Source organism: Solanum stenotomum, chromosome 5 (assembly GCF_019186545.1).
Source record: "Solanum stenotomum isolate F172 chromosome 5, ASM1918654v1, whole genome shotgun sequence".
Taxonomy (NCBI): domain Eukaryota; kingdom Viridiplantae; phylum Streptophyta; class Magnoliopsida; order Solanales; family Solanaceae; genus Solanum; species Solanum stenotomum.
Window position 1 is genome coordinate 5,735,905 of NC_064286.1, and position 25,435 is coordinate 5,761,339.

At 31.3% G+C, this 25,435-nt stretch overlaps 3 protein-coding genes, 1 non-coding gene and 1 pseudogene across 5 annotated transcripts; 2 read left to right on the forward strand and 3 right to left on the reverse strand.

Moving 5' to 3' along the window:
- Positions 1-177: 177 nt before the first annotated feature.
- On the reverse strand, positions 178-4,174 carry LOC125865492 (allene oxide synthase 3-like; annotated as a pseudogene).
- Positions 4,175-9,865: 5,691 nt separating this feature from the next.
- On the forward strand, positions 9,866-10,913 carry LOC125866203 (ethylene-responsive transcription factor 4-like). Its single transcript, XM_049546516.1, has one exon. The coding sequence runs from the start codon at positions 9,888-9,890 to the stop codon at positions 10,557-10,559; it is 672 nt and encodes a 223-aa protein (XP_049402473.1). The 5' UTR covers positions 9,866-9,887; the 3' UTR covers positions 10,560-10,913.
- A 3,892-nt stretch (positions 10,914-14,805) lies between these two features.
- LOC125865432 (protein NUCLEAR FUSION DEFECTIVE 6, mitochondrial-like) lies at positions 14,806-17,120 on the reverse strand. 2 transcript variants are annotated; one of them, XM_049545629.1, is made up of 3 exons: positions 16,913-17,120; positions 16,612-16,736; positions 14,806-15,080 (listed from the first exon to the last, which is right to left on the reverse strand). In XM_049545629.1, exons 1-3 carry the CDS (start codon positions 17,062-17,064, stop codon positions 15,061-15,063), a joined length of 297 nt encoding a protein of 98 aa, XP_049401586.1. In that variant the 5' UTR covers positions 17,065-17,120; the 3' UTR covers positions 14,806-15,060. The 2 variants fall into 2 exon arrangements, with proteins under 2 accessions (XP_049401586.1, XP_049401587.1); XM_049545630.1 differs by lacking the exon at positions 14,806-15,080 and adding an exon at positions 16,154-16,176.
- A 5,344-nt stretch (positions 17,121-22,464) lies between these two features.
- On the forward strand, positions 22,465-22,537 carry TRNAR-CCU (transfer RNA arginine (anticodon CCU)). The gene has a single exon. It is a non-coding gene; the product is annotated as a tRNA-Arg (tRNA).
- A 578-nt stretch (positions 22,538-23,115) lies between these two features.
- LOC125865555 (uncharacterized) lies at positions 23,116-24,526 on the reverse strand. Its single transcript, XM_049545760.1, has 2 exons — positions 23,820-24,526; positions 23,116-23,697 (listed from the first exon to the last, which is right to left on the reverse strand). The coding sequence occupies exons 1-2, from the start codon at positions 24,429-24,431 to the stop codon at positions 23,380-23,382; spliced, it is 930 nt and encodes a 309-aa protein (XP_049401717.1). The 5' UTR covers positions 24,432-24,526; the 3' UTR covers positions 23,116-23,379.
- Between the last annotated feature and the right edge of the window lie 909 nt (positions 24,527-25,435).

A 25,435-nucleotide genomic window follows, 5' to 3' on the forward strand; every position in this document is an offset into this window, starting at 1 on the left:
CAATGTCCACGCATCGCGTTGATTAAAATATAAATTTAAAATTAAGAAAATTACACTTTTTAATGAAAACTTGGATTTTGAACTACCCCTATATAGCTAGATTGTTATAATAATTTTATGAGATAGTTCTTCCTTATTACAAATTATACATACTCAATCCCTTATATTCATTTCACTTCAGGATGTTGCTTTGGTTAACGACTTAAAAGTCACCTCTGAGCCAAGCAAGAGTTTTCCAAATTCAATTCAAAAGTATTGTAATGCAGAAAAAACTTCACCACCAATAGCCTTCCCAATAACACTATCAATTTTTTATTAGGACATTGTTTATCGTTCACAGTTGAATTATCAGTCTTCTTACCATTTGACCAGTACTCATACACCATAAACTTATCTGGATTAAACTCCTCCGCGTTCTTGAAAACATTGGAGTCCAATGTTTGATATACAAAAATCACTTCATCTTTCTTGATCAAGAACGATGCTTCGTGATTAGAAACAATTATATTTTTCCTAGCCTTGAACAGTTTGGAATGGAACTGGAGGATCCATTCTTAAGGTCTCATACACACCACAGACTTAACAAGAGGCAATTTTTCGAGAGCTGAAATAGTTACCCCTCATGTTTCTTAATTTAATCACGGTCCTGATTTCTTTGACAAGCCTAGTATGTAAACTTGGTCCTAATGTTCCGATCCACTTGATCAAAAATGAATAGAACAATTGAATCTGACAAGGAAAACAAAGTTATGATAAGCTTCATCTTTTTTTTTTTACTCCAAATTTCTCTATTTCATCTAAAATATTTGACTTTTTTTACTCTAACTAATACCTATACTCATCATTACAAGTAGCAAATAAATTATAAAATTAAACAAGATGCGTATATGACGTCTAACACATAGACTTCAAGTCTTTCACATGTTGGTCAATATGTTCAACAATTAATTGGAATATTTTCTAAAGCAACTTAAATGCTTTTTTCATGGGTGTCTATTAATTGTCTCAAAATTTTAACAAAAAATGGGGAAGCAAGCAAAAGTCAATAAAAATGGCACTACATCTTGACTTGAATTTATGAACATAATTACAACAATAATTAATACATCCAGAATATCAAAGTAGGAAACAAGTATACGCGTTTGCTTGGGACCACATGAATTACGTACTTATTTATCAGTGACATTCACTTTTGTTATAAAAGATAAAATTCGTATTGTTTAGTATGAAGTCGTTTCACACCTTGCTTTCGTCTAAAAGAAGAGTTTATGAAGTAGGAAGGATTTTTTTGATAACAAGAAAAAAAAAAAATTCATCGATAACCTTTATGTTACTATTGATCTTTAGCCACTTCTCTAATTCGTGGTACTGAGTTTCACAAGTTAATACTTCCTATTTATTTGTGGGTCATCCAAGGGTTCTTTATTTTTTATTTTTTTATTGGAGAGGTAATTTCTAAAAACAATCACAGTTAATTAACATAGGTAAAAAAAAAATTCTTCAATATGCATCAAAATAGATCTCCACTTAAAAAAAAATAAAAGCATACCTTAAATTAAAACACGGATGCTTAGTACTTGAAAATCTATCGAACAATTCGAGTCAAATCCGAAAGAAAGCTAAAAATTGTTAGTTTGATGAACATATATTCTCATAGTATATACTATATACAATTAATAATTTATATATAAAAGCACCACATGAGTGACACGTCTATATGGGGCATATATATATTTTGTTTTCAACGATAAAGACATCTCTGAGGAATTTATTTTTCTAGAGAAAGTGTTTTTCGAAAAAAAATTCAACTAAACATGTAAAAATAAGAAAATATTCTCCTATATACCAACCACACCATTAGGATATGTTCGAATATACGGAGAAAAATATTTTCTTGAAAATAAATTTATTTTTCTATGTTTGATACCTAAGTAAAAGGAATTAATTTTACAAATACTATGAGAGATAAGTGTGATGGTGTGGACTGTGGAGATGGCTACAAGGATGGAGATAAAAATAAAGCATGTTAAATGACAAATTATCAAATAACGAATGAGAAATAAAAACACAAATTAAACATTAGGTAAATGTGCTGAATCATTTTTCCTTTTAGTGGTCCAAAAAGATATAACTAAACTAATTAATCCATACACTAAGACATTAATTGTAAAGAGACTATACTAACATTTAATATTGAGCAACTTTCACATGAAAAGGAAAAGGATAAAGCTAAGCTGACTTAAAAAAGTATTTGCTAATTAAAGTCAATTATGCAATGCTATCCCAATCAAGCAATTATTTAGTGGAGCCTTTTTCTAGCCACTCTCACATCAATAATTAAAATTTCTAATAGGAAAAATACATTAATGCCAAGAGATAATACAAACATTCAAGATAATATAATTTCTCCGTCCCTTTTTATTTATCAGATTTTGACTTAACATGCTTATTTTACCTCTATTAATTGATAGAGTCTTAAATATATTTACTCACTATATTTTTCAAAAACATTAACTTAATGTTAATAAATTGAGGAAATAATAGAAAGAAATACTTTATCCTTCCTTGATTTGTCAAACATGACAAGTAAAAAGTAAATATTCACAAATTTTCCTTAATTATTAATTTTTTCACCATTTAATTACCATGTGGTTATGTTAAACTTGTGTTGTTACTCTATATTTGACGACAATATAATTAGTTTGAAATAATAATGTATATTTTCACCTTACTTATAATATAATTATTATAAACTAATTTAAGATAATATAAATACTAAATGCTAATAAATTTTATTGTTTGATTGGTCCAGGTTTCATACTTGAATCAACAAACATTGGATATATGCTCTGAATGAATGGAAAAAAAATAAGATATATACTCTGAATCATTTGTCATTCTTAAGGAGGATATTACTATATTTAATTTGAAGTATTATAAGAAAGATATTTTGATTAAATTTGTATTTATGTTAAAATTTTGGAATGACTCAAATGGTTTGATTTGGAATTTCATATTAAAGGTCTCAAGTTTGAAATTTCTTACCTTACGTTATCAATGGGTTATCCAACTCTATCGAAGGAGAAAAAAAGTTGGAACTACGACTTACTTAGTGCAGGGCTGCTTGTCGTGATTGGTTGGACACTCTCTTCGTGTAAGGTCTTAGCTTGGTCACTCTATTAAGCTTTCCCAACAAGTCTATTGAATGAGGTTCGAAAGATTGCTATTCAAAGCATCGTTGACCTTTTTGAGTCAAGCTAGTCGCACGCAGTTTGCCTAATGTAATTTACTTCTTTTTATGTGGTTTACGAACTATTACAAAAGGTTGAGGTTTATCTTGTGCGCACCTAAAGAATAACAACTACTAATTTCCTTCTCATTAAAAATTGCATTCATGGCAAGAAGTCACATATTGGAAAGTAAATTGTTCTATATATAACAAAAATTATTCATATCCGAGCTGAATTCGTAATCAATTCTTTTAATTAAAAATAAAAAAATACTTATCACTCTGTGTTGAGCTCATTCCATTAACTTTCTTTTAGTGCAATAATATCAGCCGACCGAATCTTGTGGGAACATTAATATTTAACAACTTTTAATCTGTCTATTTTCAATTAAATATGTCATAATTCGATATACAAAAAGTAGTTATATTTATAAATCCTTTTTAAAATATGTAGTTAAGAGGATGTAAAATTCCAAGTCCAAAGCTAATTGCACATGTGAAAGTATGAAAATGAATTTCTAACCGGCTAAATTTCTAAAATTAACTTTTTTTTAAAAAAAATAAAAATTTACTAAACAAATTCTATTATTTGATTAATCCATTTAAAAATTATTGTTAAACAATAATTAGTATATGATCGACTTTAAAAAAGTACTTCTTTGTGTATTTACAGATTTTTTAGCTTAAGGTTACTCTAAAAAAAATATTTATTTCTCTCAAAAACTTGATATACACATCTCGAAAAAAAATTTAGTTTATGAAAAACACTTTTTGTTACTCTTAAACAACACTTATTACTCCGACATTATATAGTTTCCTATTTGTACACATATATCCAAAATTGAAATACATAAATTAAATAACACATTTATATATTACCTCATTGTCAACAACCACATGAGCAAGGCACATCATCCTGCCTATGTATAATGGAGAAGCAACCATTAAATATCATTGAAAGTGACATACACTACACATATATACTATAGTTTGACTATATTTCTAACCATAAAAATCATAGTCTGAAACAAATTTACGCGTTTGTTTAGCTACTCCACTAACTCACAAATAACAAATTGACTCCTAGCTAGTATGTATATACACACATTGATGTTTTTTTTTTCTATCTGATGTCTGATATTTTATATTAAAATCCGATTAAATTTTAGTTTGTGCCAAAAAGTTATATATTAGAAGTAAAACACTCCCTAATAAAGACGATTGGGAACTACTTATCACTCTACCACAACCCTTGTCGGTGATATACACATTGATTGTTACGTTAAAATAAGGTTGAATTCGTCGGTGACCCCTTAAAGTTGGCATCAAGTTTCACTTAGACACCTTAACCGAACTTTGTTCATTTTAGACACCTTATGTACACTCCTGATGTATCATTTTGACACTTTTTATTGACATGACATAGTGAGTGTGATACACACTAGCTGCGTGTGAGAGCCTTATGCCACTATTTTTTTATAAAAAAAAAATCTTCTTCTTCTCCATTTTCTAGCTACCATTTCCCAAACTTAAACTTTTTCTATGATGAAATAGATTTAATGATGTCAACGATAAATAAGTAAATTTCAACCCACATGATTTTCTAAAAGTTTAAATTTTAACCCCACAAAATAATTATCATATTTCTTTTTTATGTATTTGAATCCTATGCACATGCAAGAATTGAAAAATAATAATTTAAGTTCATTTAAAATGGCTAAATAAAATTTGGTGTCAACTTTAAAGGAGTATCGATGAGTTCAATCTTTAAGAAATTAAAAAGTTTTTGGTTGATTACAAAATTTGTGGTTGTCACATTTTTATCAGTGGACAAGAAAGAATTCTTTATTTGTGGACACAATCTTGACCAGGACCATATATCATTCATTATCTTAATTACATTTGACATTTGTCGATCGTACGTACAAGGTAATTCAAGTACATGTACTAACTTCAATTTGTTCAACGAAAAGCGTTTATATTTAGTTGAACATATACAGAGATATTAATTAAAATATTGACATGACTTTCAATCTATACGTAATACATCTCGATTAAGTTGTGTACCTCTTGAATATTCAACTTATTCAAAAATTGTCATATTAAATATTTGGCATAATGCATAAATACGACTCTTAACTTGACGTCAGTTGACAACTATGACCTTTAACTTTGAGTGTGAATAAGTAGACACTTAATTAAATTTGTATAAAATTGAGCAAACTGACACATTCGTCCTACACATCAATTTTGTGTCCTACATGGCGTCCTACGTGTATTGTGCCATGTAGGACATTTGTGTCTACTTGTTCAATTTTATACAAATTTAAGTGTTTATTGTGCATATTCAAAATTGAAGGCATAGTTATTCGTTGAAGCCAAGTTAAAGATCATGTTTATGTATTATGCCTAAATATTTTATTGACCATTAACAAAAAAAAATTACAAGGTAATCCAAGCATTTATTGTGCGTGATTTATCTTTTATTTTAATATAGAAATTAAATAAAAAAGTTCTTGGAATATTCCATTATATTGTTTAATTAATGATGTACCTACAGCAGAAAAATGTTGATAACAGATCCTCAAAGGCAATCATATTTTGTTAAATATATTCCAAAAAATAGCTCAATAATTTTGTGGAGCCTTTTTCAGCCGCCTCACAAAGTATATAATATAAAAATATTTATAAACACATACCAATAAATTAATTATGTGATATGGTCACTAGTATCGCCGAAATTAATTTGTTATATCTAAATGAATCATGTGATAATTTGTATATATTATTCAATGTCAGAATCAGACCAACATAAATAAGATGATCTGGTTGGATATAAATATTTTCGAGTTCGAACTTCGGAGATGAAGAAAAAATTATTAGGATTATTACGCTCAAAATAAGTCCTATACTGTATAGTTCTAATTTAATCAGATTTTAATATAAATATAAAGTGAGAAATCCAAAAAAATAATATTGGAGCAAGATAGAGGTGAATTGATGATATTAATTTATTTTAAGGACTAGGCATATATACATTTATTTAACTTTAATAATTGTTCACCTATATACCTATTTTATTTATATAAAATATAAAAAGAAAAAAACTTTATGGTCAGTTGAACCCATAATACATTTTCAGCAATATATATAAAAAGATAATACATGGTGTGTGTTTGCGTGGCACCTAATTAGATTGACAACATGACTTTTTTCTACTATATATTATATATAAAAAGAAAATAGTAACATGTTGCCAGCTAGTGATAATGGGCTAATTAATATATAACCAATATTGATCGAGATGAATGATTGGAATTATTTATATTTTTAATTAAAAATTTCGAACAATTGAAAATATCATTATCAGAAATGAGCTTTATGTAATACGTGAATTCAGATTTATCGAATAATTAAACTCATTCTATTAATCTTTAAGTCTTATTGGGTCAATATTAGCCGATCGAATCTTGTGGCGTTATAAATTAATACTACTACTAATTAAATATATATGGGCCAATTTGGCCTCCATTTTACATAACCAATAATTGTAGTATATCCTTACTACACACGCACCATCCTTTATTTTGCTTTTTCCAAAAATTTTTCTTTGTTAAGTGAATCTTGTTGTTAGCACCTCCATCACTAATTGGTTAAAAATAGAAGCACACGAAACAACAAATAGTTAGAAAATTAAGAGTGAGAAGTATGAAAAATAGTAAAATATCAAAACTAGCTAACAACACATACAAATCGAAAAGATCATATGCGAAACTAATTACTATCTTCTTAAATCATCGACCTTTATACCTTCTTATCAAGAATCTTGTCCTCAGTAAGTTGTTCAGTCCAATCACTTCTCCTTTTTATACTACTTCTACCTCTCCTTAAGCCTTCGAACATCACTCTCACATTTCCTTACTAAGAATATGTTAGTGTATCTCCTCTTGACATGTTCAAACTGAGCTCTCAGCATGGCCAAATAGGAAATAACTATGAAAAAAAAGGACCATATTCTAAGAATCGATTTAATCTCATTTAATATCCATAATTTACAATCAAATTCAAATTATGTTTTTTTTTCTTCAAAAATATAAAATAGAAAAGTGTCAACACGCGCTGAAGTGAGCGCGTGTGTTGTAATTAAAGAAAGATAAAATAGAATCCTGCTGGTTTTATAGAGAACAATGGGCGGATTTGCCGGCTTTAGTAATCCGCAGACACGCCTACTTATATTTTTTCTACAAATATGTCGTGTCAAATTCTCATTGGTCCAAACATAGTGGACCCCACCATCAATGTGGGACCCAAACACCATTAAGGAAAAATTGTGGGAAAAAACGGATCCATTCCACGCGGCGGAATACCTGAAGCTTAGCCGACAAACCCGGTTCAACCCGGATTTGTCACCGTTTTCCCCCACACTTACCCCATTTGTTTCTCATCTGCCACCTGTCCATTATCTCTCGTGCTTCTAGTATCTTCTCTCTTTAACATACGTGAAATATATCCATAAGTGGTCGTTTGGTTTGAATTTAAGTTATGATGAAATTATTTTTTATTGAGTGTTTGATTTGTTGTATTCAAAATAATAAATTTTAAGAATAATTTATTTGTTTACAAAAATACCATTATGAATGTAAAAGGTGATGTAACAAAAAGGTTGAAAGAGACATTTTTATCATTTACTTATTTTATTCCGGGATAAGTTATCTCGGGATTACTATACCACCCAAAGGGAAGGATAACTTATCCCGGTACTAATTATTAATCCCGGGATAACTTATCCCGAACTTGCCAACTAAACAATAAATTAAGTGGTACTATAATTTAATCTCAGGACTATTTGATATTATCCTTCACACCAAACGACCCCTAAATTCTCGACCAGCTTAATGGTGTTTTCGATGCTACTCTCAACTTTTTAGCTAACTTAAATCAACTCTATATAGTTTTATTTATTTATGGGAAAAAGAACAAATATATCCCAAACTATCGTAAATGGTATGCAAATATCTTTGTCATACTTTTGGGACACGTGATGCAATCTTATCCGTCGATTTGATATTTAATAAATATTGGATTTGTGAATAAGATTATGACACGTGTATATCCGTTAGTATAAATAATGTATACGCTCTATTATTTAGACTACGGAAGCACCAATATCTCAAAAGTATAACAGATGACATCTATATACCATTCCTTTTTTTTCCTTTATTTATTTGGTCAACTTAAAAAAAAGTGTATCATATGAAGTTTATAAACACTAATAAATATAGTAATTGATTGTAATGAATTACTTACCCTTAAGATTATGCGTTATTGTTTATTGTAGATATCTTAAATACAAAAATAAAAAGAGTAGCATGTATAATACAGTAAATGGATAGAGAAAAGTTGTTTTCTCTTGTAACGTATACCTTTTATTAAAATAATAGATAGATACTGATTTGACATTTGTTTGTTAAAAGAAAATGACAAATTCAAATGTATATGTAGTTCCCACGTATAAGAAAAAAAAAGGCAAAACACATATACAGCCCCTCAAACTTGCCCTCATTTTTCATTTTGGCACTCCAACTTAGCCTTGTTTCATTTTAACCCTTAAACTCCATTTTTTTTGTACCATTTAAACACTTATACTAATTTTTATGATTTCTTTTAATTTATGTTCTTCAATTGCAATTTCTTGTTTTAAAAAAATAGACGCGTGCCTGTTAATTTTCGTAAAAAAAATAAACATTTGCGAACGAACATAAAAAATTTCAAACAATAATATTATTTTTTGATATTTCTCTGTATTTTCACATGAAAATAAATTGATGAAAGTTCTTTGATTTTCTTTCTTAAACATTCAATTAAATTAAATAACACTATTTATTTGTTTTTTCTTATCATCTAGGCTATCTAAATTTAACGCAAATACTCACTTTTAATTTTTAATATAAATCAATACGAATAAAAAAACCCAACTTCAAAAAGACTAGACTGACTTTGTTAATAACACTATTAAAAAAGACTCTTGTTCATTGCTAATAACACTACTAAACAATGTTAAAACTCGACTGACTTTATTACGTTGTCGGTGATTTTAAAGAAAGAAAACCAACACAATTTCGTCGGTTATTTTTCACACAAAAATACATAACACTCTTAAAAAGAAATTATTATTTTTTAAAAAGAATAATTTTTTGTTAATTTTTAATTTTTTAACTAAAATTAACTGACACATGTCGATTTAAAATAAGAAGTTGCAATTGAAGAATATATATAAAAATAAAGAAATCATAAAAATTAGTATAAGTGTTTAAATGGTACAGAAAAAATGGAGTTTAAGGGTTAAAATGGAACAAGGCAAAGTTGAAGTGCCAAAATGAAAAATGAGGACAAGTTTGAGGGGTTGTATATGTGTTTGGCCGAAAAAAAAAAAGAAAAAACAGTCTGCCGCCATCAAACACACAAATGTCACGTAACTGACTAGGCCCCACATTTTGTAGAAAAATCAAGGGCCCCACAAAACCCATGGGGGCGGCTATTTCTCATTAGTCAAAATACCCATAGCCACTATTGACTCGCTTTTCCTATATAATCTCTCTTCCCCACTTCTCCATTTTCTTCATCTCCTAACATTATTATTTCTAACCAAATTTTGAATATGGCGCCCAAGGAAAAAATTGGTGCAGTGACGGCGGCAGCGGCGATGGCGGTGGGGAAATTCAATGGAATTTCGAAAGAGGTGCATTATAGAGGTGTAAGGAAGAGGCCATGGGGGAGATACGCGGCGGAGATAAGAGATCCCGGTAAAAAAAGCCGGGTTTGGCTTGGTACTTTTGATACTGCGGAGGAAGCGGCCAAAGCTTATGATAACGCTGCTAGGGAATTCCGTGGAGCTAAAGCGAAAACTAATTTTCCTCAATTACAAAAGGAGGAAGATCTGAAATTCCCTGTTAAAAATGAAATCAATCGGAGTCCCAGTCAGACTAGTACTGTTGAATCGTCGAGTCCGGTTATGGTTGATTCATCATCGCCGTTAGATCTAAGACTTTGTGGATCAATCGGCGGGTTTAACCATAATACTGTTAGATTTCCGATCTCCGGTGGAGGTTTTACCGGTGCTGTTCCGGCGGTGAATCATATGTACTATTTAGATGCACTTGCACGCGCCGGAGTTATAAATTTAGAAACAAATCGGAAGAAAACGGTGGATTTCCTCGGTGGTGGCGACTCCGATACATCAACGGTGATTGATTTTATGCGTGTTGACGTGAAACCAACCATCGCCGGTCTAAATCTGGACCTTAACTTTCCTCCACCGGAAAATATGTGACATCACCGGAGAAGACGATCGGAGATATTTTGCTAAACATTTTTATTTATTGCAATTTCCTTTTTAATGTTTTTATTTAAACAGAAAAGGGAAAAAAAAAGAAATAGTATATAGAATTAGATAGATGATAGAAAACTGAAGAGCCATCGCCGTTGCTGCTGCCGTCGCCGCCAGCGACAATTTATCACCGCTGATGTCAATATCAACAAGGCTGATCTACTTTTACCTTTTTTTGCAACAGAAGAAACAAATCTATTGATTTTGCAAACCTGTTGTTTCAATTAGATCATCCTATAATATTTGTTATATACATTGTTGCCGGTTTTTTCAGCTGAAAAATAATATTATATTCTCGGAGTTGTTCGGATAGTAAACGTATTTTTGTGTTTATTGATCGGTGGGAATGTGAGGAGCAGGCGGCGGCGAGTGAGAACCGCTAAGAGGGATTTGCGGTACACGTGTGGCACGTGTGGTCCATTTAGAGTGTACGGATATGGCAGATACAGAGAGTTTAATTTTGAGTAACAATGGAGGTTGTGCCACGTGGATGTTGTTTGTCTTTTTCATTTTCAGCTAACGTAACAAATACGTACTTTCAGCTGTGAATGTATTACGTATACGGATATGTATTACGTAACGGTTCGTTCGTTTTTATTTATCACTATTTAACTAAGAAAATATTAATAATTAATATGAGTATTTTACCAAACGATATAAGGACAAATTTGGAATTATAGTGTAATGCTAGCTGTCTGTTGGTGGATCCCCGACATAAATAGTGGTAGGAATCTCTTTTCGAGTAAGCACACACTGTAATTAAAGCTTAAAAACAACGTTAATTAATGAGAATCAGATCAAAAACAGATCCCTTAGCCGTAATTAGAGCAGTATTTAAGCCACTGTACCCAATAACATTAATTAGTCATGTGTGTGTAAAGAAAAATTAAACATGACAAATTTAAATATGAGCCCTCTGTATGACATAATAAACATAGGACACAAATTATCATATATAAAATAAGATTGAATTAAACGATATATTATACCAAAAACATAGCTAATTTTTTTTTTAAAAGGGAAAAAGCTCAAATATGTCACTGAACTTTCAGAAAAGTCTCATTTATGTCATATTTTAAAAATTTGGCTCATCTATGTTATTACCGTTTAAGAAAAAGCTCATTCATGCCATTTTTTTAACAGTGATTTTGCAAAACCATTTTTTACACGTGGCTAATTATTGTTCAAAATTTTAATTTTTTTTTATAAAAACAATTAATGACGTGGCCGAATTATAATTAGCCACGTATAAAAAATGGTTTTGCAAAATCACTGTTAAAATATAATAGCATGAATGAGCCTTTTCTTAAACGATAATGACATAGATGAGTTAAATTTTTAACGAATAACATAAATAAGTCTTTTCTAAAAATTCAATGACATATTTGAGTCTTTCACCTTTTTAAAATCCTCTTTGCTTTCTTCCTAAAAAAAAAAGAAATTAAGTAAAAAACATTTACTATTTCAACAACCCCTCATGTCAATTTTCAAAATTTTTAGATTTAAATCATTATAACGACTCCGTACCTAAGAGATTCGCTGCGAAGAGTAGCAGACAGGAAATGGGGCCACATGGTGGAGACGGACATGAGAAGTGAAGAGAAAACGCGGCTGCCACTTTTGTGTGGGTGGGCCCCTTTTCATTTTGCCGTCCACCAAATTTTACGTCATTTTATTGTTTTGTTTTTTTTATTATTAATTAATAATATCTCTCCGTTTTTATTTATTTATATCTATATTTTATTATTACTTTTTACTATCTAATTTATATTTATATGACTATGTTACTATTTTTTTAATTTCTCATCCGGTGTTCGTTATCCATATTGGATATGAAAAATTTCATATTAGGAGGTAAAACGCTTACTAACAAAGACGATATCATATTTAACGAGACTCGAATTCAAAACCTTTGATTAAGAATGAATATGTACTTGGTGATCATAATACCACAATTGATAATGGAGAAACTATTTTGAAAGTTGGAACTTTACAACATTTAAGCTTTCAAAGAAAATAAAAATTAATTTTAAGGTAAAAAAAAAATTTAAAAGAAAAAAGTATTCACACTGTTTTTTTTTTTTTTTTTTTGGGCCTAACACACTGATTTAAATTCCATTGCAGTTGTGAAGCAATTGGGAAGGACCACAAACTTTTTTTAAAAGACACTTTAAATGTTGGAAATCAATTACTTGCTATAAATGTTATTCTAAAGAGTAGCTGTCATTTTACTAATATTTTTAGAATAATTAGAAGAATGGATATTAGAGGAAGCTATTTGAAGTCAGCAAACTAGAATGACTTCATTTAAATATTGGTCCCCATTTATTTCATTAATATAAAAGTAATAAAATTCACTTTTAATTGTTCACTAAATAATAATTATAATGCGATAACTGAAGTACTAAAAACAATATATAGTAATAGAAATTGAATGACAAGAAACTACATGAGCAATACTATGACTATTAGTATATGGATGATTATCCAATACAAGTCTTTCATAACTTCCTATTTAAAATCAAATCTTCAATAAGCTGAAACTGTGTCGTATCAATGACTAATAATCACCTCTCCCTAATACTTCTTTAGTCTATCTATCTTCTTTTGAACCAATTAATAACCAATCTCTTACACATCTATATTTGAGAATTCGTACATTTCCTATTTATATGTCTTGCATTTTACCATCCATCAAAACTACTTCCGTCTTATTCTGGATATTTACATAATTTCTAATTTAGACTATAATCTTTAATACGGAAATAAAATATATAATGAACTTAATTCTTTGACGAAGAATAAAAGTTTATTCACCTAATCAAAAATTAAACTCAAGATCTCTGCGTAAAGATATGATGCATAAAGAGAATATATTATAGGTATAAGAACAAACGATAGATAGAAGATTTTGCGTGTGGGCGGCAGTCGGAAAGAAAAAGAGCGTGGGCGGCTGCTAATCTACATTTCTTTATTTCCGTTATATTTTTTTTTTTATAATTGTTGTTTCGGATCAATGTTCATGTACCTCAATTAATTTCATAAAATATGTCATCAACAATAAAAAAAAAAAATCTTTTATATTTTTTAGATTTAATTAATTACCCCTAATAAATACAATACACCTATAATAAAATTTTCTTAAGAGATGTGTCACATTAATTTTTTATAAGAACAAGAGAGATTTAAAAGGATACTTATTTTCCTTTTAATTTTCTAACCTTTCGACACAAGAATATTTTTTTTACAAAGCTTAAGAGAATAATTAACTCGTCTTGATGAGGAATAAAAAGGTAATGAAATTGACGTGTTAGCAAAAGTAGGAAACCTTGTCCAAATAAAAAAAATTGATTAAAAAAGATGTATTAGGGTAGCTTTTACTATAAAGTTTTTTCCCCTTGTTTTAGGGACATGTCATTGTTTTGATCCCAACATGCATAATTATTATTATTTAATATAATTGTCAATAAATAGTGAAAGTATAAGGAAATTAAAAAAAAGGAAAGTTGAGGGAAAATGTGGTACTAGAACGTGGATGAATATAATAATAAAAGTTAGGTTCTGCTGGAAAATATTTATTTGACCAATTCAACACACAATGATTGTTATCTAGTGATTAAAACTTAAAATAATCTTAACGAGGAAAATGCTTGACTAGCCTATAATGAAAAGCCACCCTATATATTCTTCCGTTTTCCATGTTTAAGAAAGTAGGGAACACTTTTTTAATCTCGTAGTCTTAAGCATGTCAACGAGAAAAAATTAAAATTAAATTATTACTGAAGAAAGAAGGAAAGTGACATCCTTTTTGAAATAGGCTAAAAAGGAAAGTAGGATCAAGCCAAGCAGCCCCTATTTTTGAAGGTGTTGATTTCCAGGACAAATCTTAGGGTTGAGTACATTACTTGGGCTGAGGGTCCATCGTACACATTACCCTCCTCAGACCCCACTTGTTGGACTACACAGAGTATGTTGGCGTTGTATGTTAGGGATGAGAAATACAGTACACATTGGGTTGTGGTTACATCTTTCAACTTAAAATGCAGTTGACTCGATGAAGCCAGAACCACTATCATTCATCGTAACGTTACATGATTAAGAGGGTCTACGAGGTTACCTATCGACGAAATCGTCATTGAAGTTGCTGAGCCTGCAAATTTTGTTGTCAATGAAGAGAACATGTCCTTGGTTGAGTCATGAGTGGTTCAACTCTATAAATACTTGGAGTAATAAAACAAGACTCCAGTAAGATCCAGAATTCACTGAAGTTGGGGTCAGGTCAGCATCAAAATTACAACAAATGTATTCATTTCGAACAAAAATCAAATGAAAGTTACAGGAGAAAACATATGTTTCTTTGGAGCACCTGTCGTGCGCTACGTTTAGACATTCTCTTAGTCCATAGACTGCATGGTAAATCCTTGCTTGAACCTTCTGACATTCATCATAAATCATCGTTGCAATCTGATTGAATACCAAGTATTAGAATGAATCACATATGATTTGATCAGCAAGAACTACAATGAGAAAGGCCAAAAGATATAAGCTAAGTTTCAGACCCTCAATTCTTTAACAATCATGTAGCCACATGATTCACAAAATCTACAAGAAGAAGTACTTTGCGATCAATCTAATCAGACAAGTACAGAAAATCACATCAAATGCATCACGCAAAGGCTGCATTCAATCTGAGAATGCATAATATGTTGTTCAAGTATGATAATGTTCCATATGGTGGAAGTGGTCCCATTTCATCAGGTTCACAGTTTACTAATGGAGGTTCAGACTCAGAACTCTAGTTCTCAGGAGAAGTAGAAATCTTATGTTATCGTGGGTCATGGCCCTCTCACTATGGTCTCTGTAAGTTGGGAAACCAGCATTTCCACTTGTACAAGAACTTCTCTTTTTAACTTCGGTTGTCCAACAACAGAACAAGCATACAAGCTTAAGAGAATACCAAATGAAATCCGCTCCCCTCCCTCCCCAGCAAAACGAGAAAATAATTGGGATAGGAGAAAAAATTTGCAGTTTTAGGGGATTATCTTTTATCTCAATGCCACGTAATGAATCTACAACTCTATGAATTAAAACTTAAAAGATCTTAGATGGATACAAGAAATAAAGACACAACAATCTTTTTAGAAGTGACTAAATATACATATCATAAGGGACATAATTAGAAGTTTTCAGAAATATTCCAGGAAACTAAAATCATGTAATATATTGCTTTATCTAACACTACCAATTGCGACGAAATGTGATAAAAGGCACAGGCGACAAGTCAAGGCCATGTTCTTATTCCATATTCTACTATTATTCTCTTATACCGCATGGACATAAACTTCACTTGAACTATTTGACATTCATCATACACCATCATTGCAATCTGATTAAATACCTAGTATTAGAAAGCCGATTACATATTAACAACAACAACTGGAAAGGAAAAGTCTATATGCTAAGCAACTTTTGGTCTGGCATACAGTGAAATTTAGTTTTCCTGAGGCTTACTATGGAATTAACTCATCAACAATCAATATCAGATGCACGATTCACAAATCTGCAAGAAATACGTATTGCTGCATCAATCTAGAATCAGGCAGGCACAACAAAAACATCAATTGCATATTTAAGGCTCAACAACAAATCCGGATTCATGCCGGAAAGTCCCACATTGGGGGTACAACGCTCCCTAACAAAGGGATTCATCAACCACTCAACACTCAAACAAATACAAACATTTCATACTCCTAAATGCAGCCCATGCAGTCCACTCAAAGGCTAAAGTACATAAACAGAGAAGATGCAATGCAAATATAAGCTAATACCCAAACAAGTAAAAGTTTACATAGCACAATCTTTTAGAAATTTAGAGCAAATGTAAATTCTTCATAGGGAGGACATTGATGAACATTATATACACATAATCGTGCATCCAACAAACTAATTCTCGTAATATATTTGTACAATAATTCAAAAAGAAGTAAAAATTTACCTTCAAGAGTCCAACCATAGCTTCTAGGAGTAGCAGATAACATTGAATTCAGCAATGCTGAAGCCGTAGCAGTGTGATATGGAAACATCGTTTCAACACTTACACAACTCATTTCAACAGGTAACCTACAAAATACAAAGAAAAATTCGACCTGAGTCAATATCATATAAGAAAATTAAATTTTCATACATATGTGCATATAATCAATCAATCTGGATCAATATCATAGGTAAGACGATTAAGTATAAACACAGAAATAATTGCTGAAAATGCACACAAAAAAGGGTTCTGGCAAATTGACCTGAAAATGCGAGCGGCGAGGGGTTTCTGTGAAGGGATACGAAAAGGAGAGGAGGAGACCTTCGGCTTGGAGCCTCCGGAAAGTCTAACGGCGGCTGTTCGGCCGGAGGAAGTGGCGGAGCGGAGGAGGGACCTGGCGGTGATAGTGGCCATGTTTGTTGAGGCTACTAGCAGAGGCAAAAGGGCTTTGTTGGGGTTTTAGGTTCTCATATTTGAGGTTATCTCAATTTTTTTTTTGTTCAAAAATGAATTAAATTAAGTCAAATAGTATTAATTTTTATAGTTATTTGTAATTTTTTTTTTTTTTTGTATCTTGATTAAAAAAATAGATTATATTTCAATATATAAGTAATTTTAAGATAATAAATTCTTATATGAGTATTTTCTTATTCAAATTATAAGTAGTTCTGTTTGGTAATTTCTTTTTAAATGTACAACAATAACATATTTGGTACAAGTGTGGAAGGTAAAATGTATGTAGATCTTTATCTTATTTTTGAGGTGGATAAATTGTTTCTGATAGATCCCAGCTCAACAAAAAACAATTCAAGGTATTTGGTATCATGACAAAACATGACAAATCGATTCTAAACAATAATTATCACATAATAATACAATAATCAAAGTATAAGAAACACCAAATAGTAACAGGAAATCGACTGACAAGAAACTATAAGAATAATGTTACAACTACTAGTATGGAAGGATAAGCGAGATAACGCTCTAAATCATACCTACAAACCTTCTATCATAATCGATGTCTTTCGCAACCTCCTATATATGGTCATGTTCTTGGTAAAATGAAATTGATCCATGTCTTGTCTAATCACCCATCCTCGATACTTTTCTAGCCTATCGATTCTAGAGTCGTTATAGCACCATCCATAACCAAGCTCTCACACCTCCGCAATGGGGCATTTGTGCATCTCTTATTCACAAGCCCAAATTATCTCAGCTTCACTTTCGCATCTTGTTCTCCATCGAAGTCACTTGCACCTTGTGATAAAATATGTCATCGAGGGATTTTACTTTATCATGAATCCATTGATTCTATATTTTTGATTGTATCCCTTCTAGTATGCCAACATACATCATCTTCATTTTCACAACTTTCCTCTTCTAAATGTAAGAAATTTTGACCGGCCAACACCTGGTCTTATATAACATAATTGGTCTAGTTACCACCTCGTAGAATTTGTCATTAAATTTTGGTGACACCTTCTTATCACACAAGACTTTGAATACTCCCAATTTCTTAAACAATAAACTCGAGATATTTGAAACCGCCTCTTTGTATTTACTTGACTAAGTGTTGTTGACACCCAATTTTGACCCTCCTCGATAGTAATTAATTTCCGAGCTTCTTAATTTTTCAAACGATTTAGAATAATTAGCTTTATATAATTCAAAATACTTTCAAGGTTATTTTAAGTAATTTCAGTCGATTTTTATAGTATTTTGAATAATAAATGCATTTATATAATTTTATATAACTAGTATATTTTATAAATATTTGAAAATCATCTCAAAAGATTTTACATTTTTTTAGTTAAATAATTTATTAATTTAGTTTGGCTTAAATTATTGTTAATCTTTAAAATCAGTCACTGTATAGTTCAAATTAATTATTTTATTTCGTTAAGATTCAGAAGCTCATAAATTAATTATGTTAATTCATCTTATTTTGATTTTAGTCGAATTCACAAATTAGTTCGATTTGACTATAATTGACACTTCAATTTTATTTACAATTATATTGTAGCCTTTTCCTCACCTTATTTTCAACCCAATTTATAAGACCAAGAATTTTGGGCCACCTTTTAGCAGCCCAATGCTAGTCAATCAGTGACCCAAGTCCATTTCCCCAATTTCAACCTCTCCAATCCAACAGTCCACCAACTCCCAAACCATTTTTCCCTCTTGTTTTCCAATTCAACCCAGCCCAACCCATCTCAATTACCCCCGACCCGTCCCAATCCTGTGTTCATAAAAAAAATCAGACGCGTGAACACCACAACGATGTCCAAACGCCAGAAGACGGAAAGCAGCCCAACGTCAACATTTCTCCAGACGACGTCTCATGTCTTACAACAACAGTCTACTACGTGAGCAAACAGCGAGCAACGGTCCAAACGACGTCAATTGCTCGTGACCCGTACAACTATGCTTCGTCTTCCCTAAACTTGTACAATTTTAGTCGTACAACAAAGGAAACGCCGTTCCAGGCCTGCCAGCTGCGTTTTCCGTCCTTGGCTCGCGTGGATTGGCGCCAGATCAAGCTTCAAGGACAAAGAATCAATCGGAGCCGCTCGCGTCGACACCACTTTTGATTTTATTTTGGCTAAAAATCCGAATTTCTAGTACAACAACTTTTCTTGTTCTTGGAAGGAAAAAAATTGAATTTGTAATAGGTTGGGGGATTTCGATTTTCCCCCTATTCCTATCCGAAAATTCTCCCCCCCACCCCCAAATCCACCCTAATTTCCCATCTATATATAACCCCTCTTTAGTCACTGTTAGGGGTTAGAGATTTTTCGGGCAAAATACAGAGAATAGTTTTAAGCAAAAAAATAGTTTAGATATACTCGAAATACTTTCCGGGATAGAGAACTTACTCGGATTTCTGTTTAAGTTCCCTGTTTGTTGTTCATGTTCTGATTCTCGTGGTGGTAAAGTCGTCCTTAGCTCGCTTGTCTTCGGTTCGTTGCCCCCAAAAAGGTAATACTTCATTTCTGATTTTGGTTTCTTTCGTCGTGAACTAATAGTTGCATAGTTCCATGGTTTGATGTTGTAATGTTCCTGTTTAACTGATTTGAGGACTGTTTACTTTTTTATCGTTGCGAGTTATTCGAATGTTAGGATTTTGAGAACATCTTGACTTGGCGTCGGCTTTAATCAGTGTTGTAACTCGTTTATGATTCAAAACGTTGCTGTTTCGTTTATCTGAAGTTTTGATGTTCCTATCTGATGTTGAGTTATTTGCTCCCTGTTAAGGTCGTTTTCTCGCTGATATCTTTTATTGTTGGTTTTGAGTCATATTTCAATCTGAAAGTTTTGAATAGAGTTAGCTTGTTTTCTCAGTCTGATATGTGGGGGGCTTTCTCGTTTTTTTAAGCTAGCAAATCATGTGAATATAGCTTACTGTCCCATCTCCCTTTTATGGTGTCTGCTCTTTCCATATTCAAAATTGAGTATCTTAGCCCATCTGTTTGTCAATTGCGTCTCTAAAATCATACTTATGATAATATCAGTCGTGTATTCTTTATTATCTTTCATGTCGGGTTAGCTTTTGATGAGTTTGTTTAAGGTAAAGTGAGTGAAAATGATGTCGATAAGCCGTTTATTTCAAGCTACCTGAATTTGATTTCGTTTGTGGTTCTTATTTCTCATTAAAAAAGTTCCTTCTGCTCCGGTAAGGTTTTGTTCGTGTAGTTTAGTCTCTTCACCTGTGAATCATGCTACGACGGATTTCTTAACAATTGTCCTTAAGTTAGTTTCGATTCAAAATATTTGTCTATCTCTTTCTTCCTTTCCCTGTTGTTTGAAGTTAGTTTCGATTCAAAATATTTGGCTATCTCTTTCTTCCTTTCCCTGTTGTTTGAGGGCTCTTATTTTTGTCTTTCCTGCACAAATCTTTATCATCTTTTACTTGATAATTTTGCTTAAATGAATTATTGGTTGCAGTTGAGTTAGTGAAAATTTTGAGCCTATTGACATTTCTTTTCCTCCCTAGTTTTCTAGCCTATTTCGAGTTGCAAATTATTGCCTACTCTTTAGTTGATTATATATTTTGCCTTGTTTTTTCTAAATTTGATGTGTAGCCTTATTGTCTGATTAAGTATTCTCGGATCAGAATGAGGCACTGGTTATGTTCCATCCTAATTAGTACGGGTTGATCCATGTTGTGTGATATTTTAAGATTGTATAAATAAATTGCTCTCAATATCTATTTTTGTCCATTCTGATACTATCATATGTTAGTCTTATTCTTGTCCTCATGGCATATTGACAACATAAAAAGTGTTTATTAATGTTTTTCTATAGCAATAGCTTGCTAGCTTGTTCTAGTGTTACTATTTAATGATAACTTTCATTATTTTGATTAAAGGTTGTCGACTTAGTTATCGTTTTAAAAACTAATAGCATGCATTTATTATCTCTTACTTATTTGGTTGTTTAGTCATTTAGGTGTGACTGTCTCTTTTCCCTATTTATAAGTATGTTACCCAGCTGTCACACTGATGTGTTTAGTGCCTCTCTTGTACACTTCTTCAAAATTTGTTGTTTTCCAGTATACCTCTTTATGATCTCATTTATCGGATTATTTGTTAGTTTTCTCGAGTCAAGGTGTATATATATTTTATAATTTGACACTTTTTTTTATTTCTATTTATATTAGACTGTGTGTTAATCCTTTGCCCTTTTCTTTTGTTGCATGTGAAATTTGTCCGAGTTTACTATGAACTCATCCTCCTCCTTTACATTTCGAGAGAGCCATAAAGGATCCAAATTCCTTCTGTTGAGTCAGCCAACAAGAAAATTTGATGAACAAGTCCCTTAAAAATTGACGGAAAGAAATTGGAGTCGATACATCAAGAATATACAACAATATACATCAAGTATATATGTTGTGTATTGAGACAGAATGAGGGCCAAAAGCCTATCTCTTTACCCTAGGTTGTATTTTGTTATTTTGGGCCTAAGCCCTTGTCATTTTAATTGTTATTATTGTATTAGTTTAGGACAGGTGGAGGAATTAGGCCTAAGGCCCAAATAGAATTTTTTTTTATTATGTTAGAATAGGACATGTATAAATGACTTAAATGGGCCAAAGACCTAAAATTGAAATTAGGCCCAAGTACTGACCCAGACGAACAGGAAAATCAGACTTGGGCCCAAGTCTCTCTCTTTATTTTATTGTGTTTGTTTATTTGTTAATAATTGCTATCGATTTTAAGGATTCAAAAATTCAAACCCCCAGAAGACATCCATTTTGAATTAACTACTTAACTAGATTATTCATTTTTCACTTGACTTAAAAGATAATTTTGCTAAAGATCCTACTTAGGTAATATCCCAATTCTCCCCATTTTTCCCTTTTAAAATGACCTCAACTATAAAAATGGTTCAATCTTTCAATTCAAGTTAAGTTAAATTACTTTAGCCAAATAATTAATTGTCGGATAACCGTGTATTAGCAGACATTTCGGGTGCTTTCAAACCCTTCCCGAAATGATAATATGAACCCCGAACCCCTTTGAATATTTTCATTAGATTTTTGTTTTAATCTTTTGAAAAAGTAGTTTTCTTGATTTTACTTTAAAAATTAAGTGGCGACTCTTAAAACCAATCTAATTCATTTTTAAATAAAACAAGTGTCACAAAAAAAAATTATTTGTATATTTAATAATGCTTGATAAAATCACAATCAAATAAAATTGTTTCAACTTATTAAATGGTATACTAGGGATTTCCTTTCAAACTAATGGAGCAAAACAATCTAAAATGCTTTTTGTTAAGTAATAATATCAACTGTATAAATAGAAAAACAAAGCGCCTGTAGCTCAGTGGATAGAGCGTCTGTTTCCTAAGCAGAAAGTCGTAGGTTCGACCCCTACCTGGCGCGTTATTCATTACTTTTTTTTATATATAAAATTTTCAATTCCTTTTGTTTATTAGATGCATTATATTTCAATTTATGTCGATCAAATTAAACTCTATTTAAATAGTGTTTTCTACACAATTTACTCCGTTCCGTTTGAATTGTCTTTTTAGCTTTTTTCACGCTCATTAGAAAAACTATATATACACTTGTACCATATTATAGGCTCAATTATGATGTTGCATTATCAAATAAGTTATTTTATATCGGCGGTACATAGATCTTAAAATTACATTAACATTTTATCCACTAAACATAACTCATTGTTTGAATTATCTTTCTTTACTTCTTCCATCCCATTTTATGTGACACTTTTTGGATTTCGAGATTCAAGCAAGTCTATCTTTGACCGTAAGTCTTCATAGATCTTTTAAACATTTTGAATTATCAATTATTGTGACTTATATAGTACTTTTTACGTAATTTACAAATATATAAATTTCATTTAAAAAATTGAACATTCCGTGTGCAAATTCCCGATCAAACTTAAACTGTTTGACTCTCAAAAAATGAAAAGTGCCACATAAATTGGGACAGAGGGAGTAGCTTTTTCCAAGCTCATTAAAACAATTACTATATATACACTTACACCATATTATAGACTCAATTACGATGTTTCAGTATCAAATAAGTCTGTAAACATGATTTATATCGCCGGTACATAGATCTTAAAAATACATTAACATTTTACCTACTAAACATAACTCAAAATTGAAAATGAAACACTCATGATGATTGAAACTCATGACACATGTTGCTCACTTAATTTAAAACTATTGAAAATTTGTTTTTTAGAAAAAGAAAACTCAAGGCATGTGTTCTTCATCATTCTCATAGTTCACAAAGTTGTTGTTGTTGTTGTTGCTTAACTCATTGTTACCAATATAGGAGTTTGCAAATTCTCTTGATTTTTCATATGGATTCTTGACATACTTCTTTGTGTTGGGACTTTGTTCTTGATTGTTGTAATAGAAATTATTGCCACCATTCTTGTAGGAGGTGGCGGTCGCGTAGCCTTTGTCCATTAATCTTGGCTCATTCATGTCCTGCAACTGATCTTTTTTGATGTAGTAGTATTCGCGGCCATCACCATTTAGGTATGACTCTGTGGAAGTGGTCATGACCTAAATCCAAATTATAATAAGAGGCTTTGAACTTATTTCATAAAATTCATATACTAATGAAACAGAGAAAGACTAATTGAAAATATTTGAGCTTTTATACTTTTGTTATTTAGTGGCCTTACCTTAGAGCCAGCCTTGCCACCATTGTGATATTGTTCGTTATAGGTGTTGACACTGTTGTAGTACTGATTATTGTTGTTGTTGTTGTCGTCATTATTGTCACTTTTGTAGTAGTGGTCGTAAGTGTTGCCATTAATATAATACTCATTATTATTGTTGTTGTCGTTATTGTTATAAGTATTGTCACCTATATAATAGTGGTCGTGATCAGAACTAATACCACGACCACTATTATAGCGTTGGTTGTTACTATTCATGGTGTTGGTTTCATCAGTGTTGTACTGAGGGACAGTAACATAAGCCACAGAGTTGTAATTCTTGGGAAGGTACTTGTTGTTAGGAATAAGGTTAGTTGTGGGGGTGGAAGGTGGCAATTGACCTAACTCATGACCATAAACACCATAAGCATTTTCATTTTTAGGAATGAAATTTGGTTCTTGGTTTTTGTTTGGAGTTACTACTACTTTTGTTTCTTTTTCACTATGATCATTGTTAATGTTGGTGGTGGGGATTTTGTTAAAGAATTGGTTGTCTCTAGCATGAATTTGACATGAAGATAAGAGAGTAATTAAGAGGAAGAAGAAGAAGGATAGATGATTGGAAAAGAATTCCATGGAAAATGGTTGTGTAAGAGATAGAAATGATGTCAATGAATTGTATTGTGCTGAGGTTGGTAACTCTCTCTTTATATAGAAACTTTGTGTCTTTTGATTGTGTAGTCTATGTCTTCTCCCTATAATAGTAACTTTCTAAGTTCTTTGTACTTTAATTTCCTTTCATCCTCTCTTTTGGTTTGGGTTGTTTTGATTTTGGGGTGGGGGTGGAGGTGGGGTGAGAGAGTGGTTAATTTAGAGGTGGTCATAATCCCATGAAAATATGATTCGTTTAAATTTGGGTTACTCATTGATTCGTCTATTTATTAGCTCAATTAAATCTATTTCAGCTTATTAAAAATGGGTTGATATGTTAGTTCAAATTGATCCATGAAAAATCTTGTCAATTTATTTTTATTTGACATGTTATATATAGCCATATTAGGTATTAAGTATTATAGAAGAACAAATAATGAGTTTGTTATTTACTAGATCGCAAATATTTCTGGATTACCTCTTAGAAAGGGATACACAGTTAATTTTAAAATAACTGTTATTTTCAACCTCTTTCAGATCCGAGGTTATAAGCTATCCTAATCGTCATCCATTGTCAAAAAAAATACACAAGCTTTGGCCCAAGAGAAGGAGGTAGAGTAAAAGGACGCGTTGAACGCATAATTAAGTAATTAACAATATGCTCTATCTAATAATTTAAGCTTTTAAATAAGATTGTCAGATAATTTAATATTTTTTATCAATGCACACCTAAAATTCCTAGATATGGTCGTGGACCAGCTTACGCACAACTCGACTAATTTCACAAAATATTTCCTTCCCCCATCAATATAAGTATCGAATAACTATCTCCACCCAACCTTTGTTCCTTAGCATGCAACATATTGAAATAATGAAAACACAAATTCAAATATTTTCTTTTTTTCTCTTTTTCACATAACAAATGCAGAAAAAATAACACATTCTTTTTAATATTATAACCACATACTAAGGTCTTTTTTTTCTTTAAA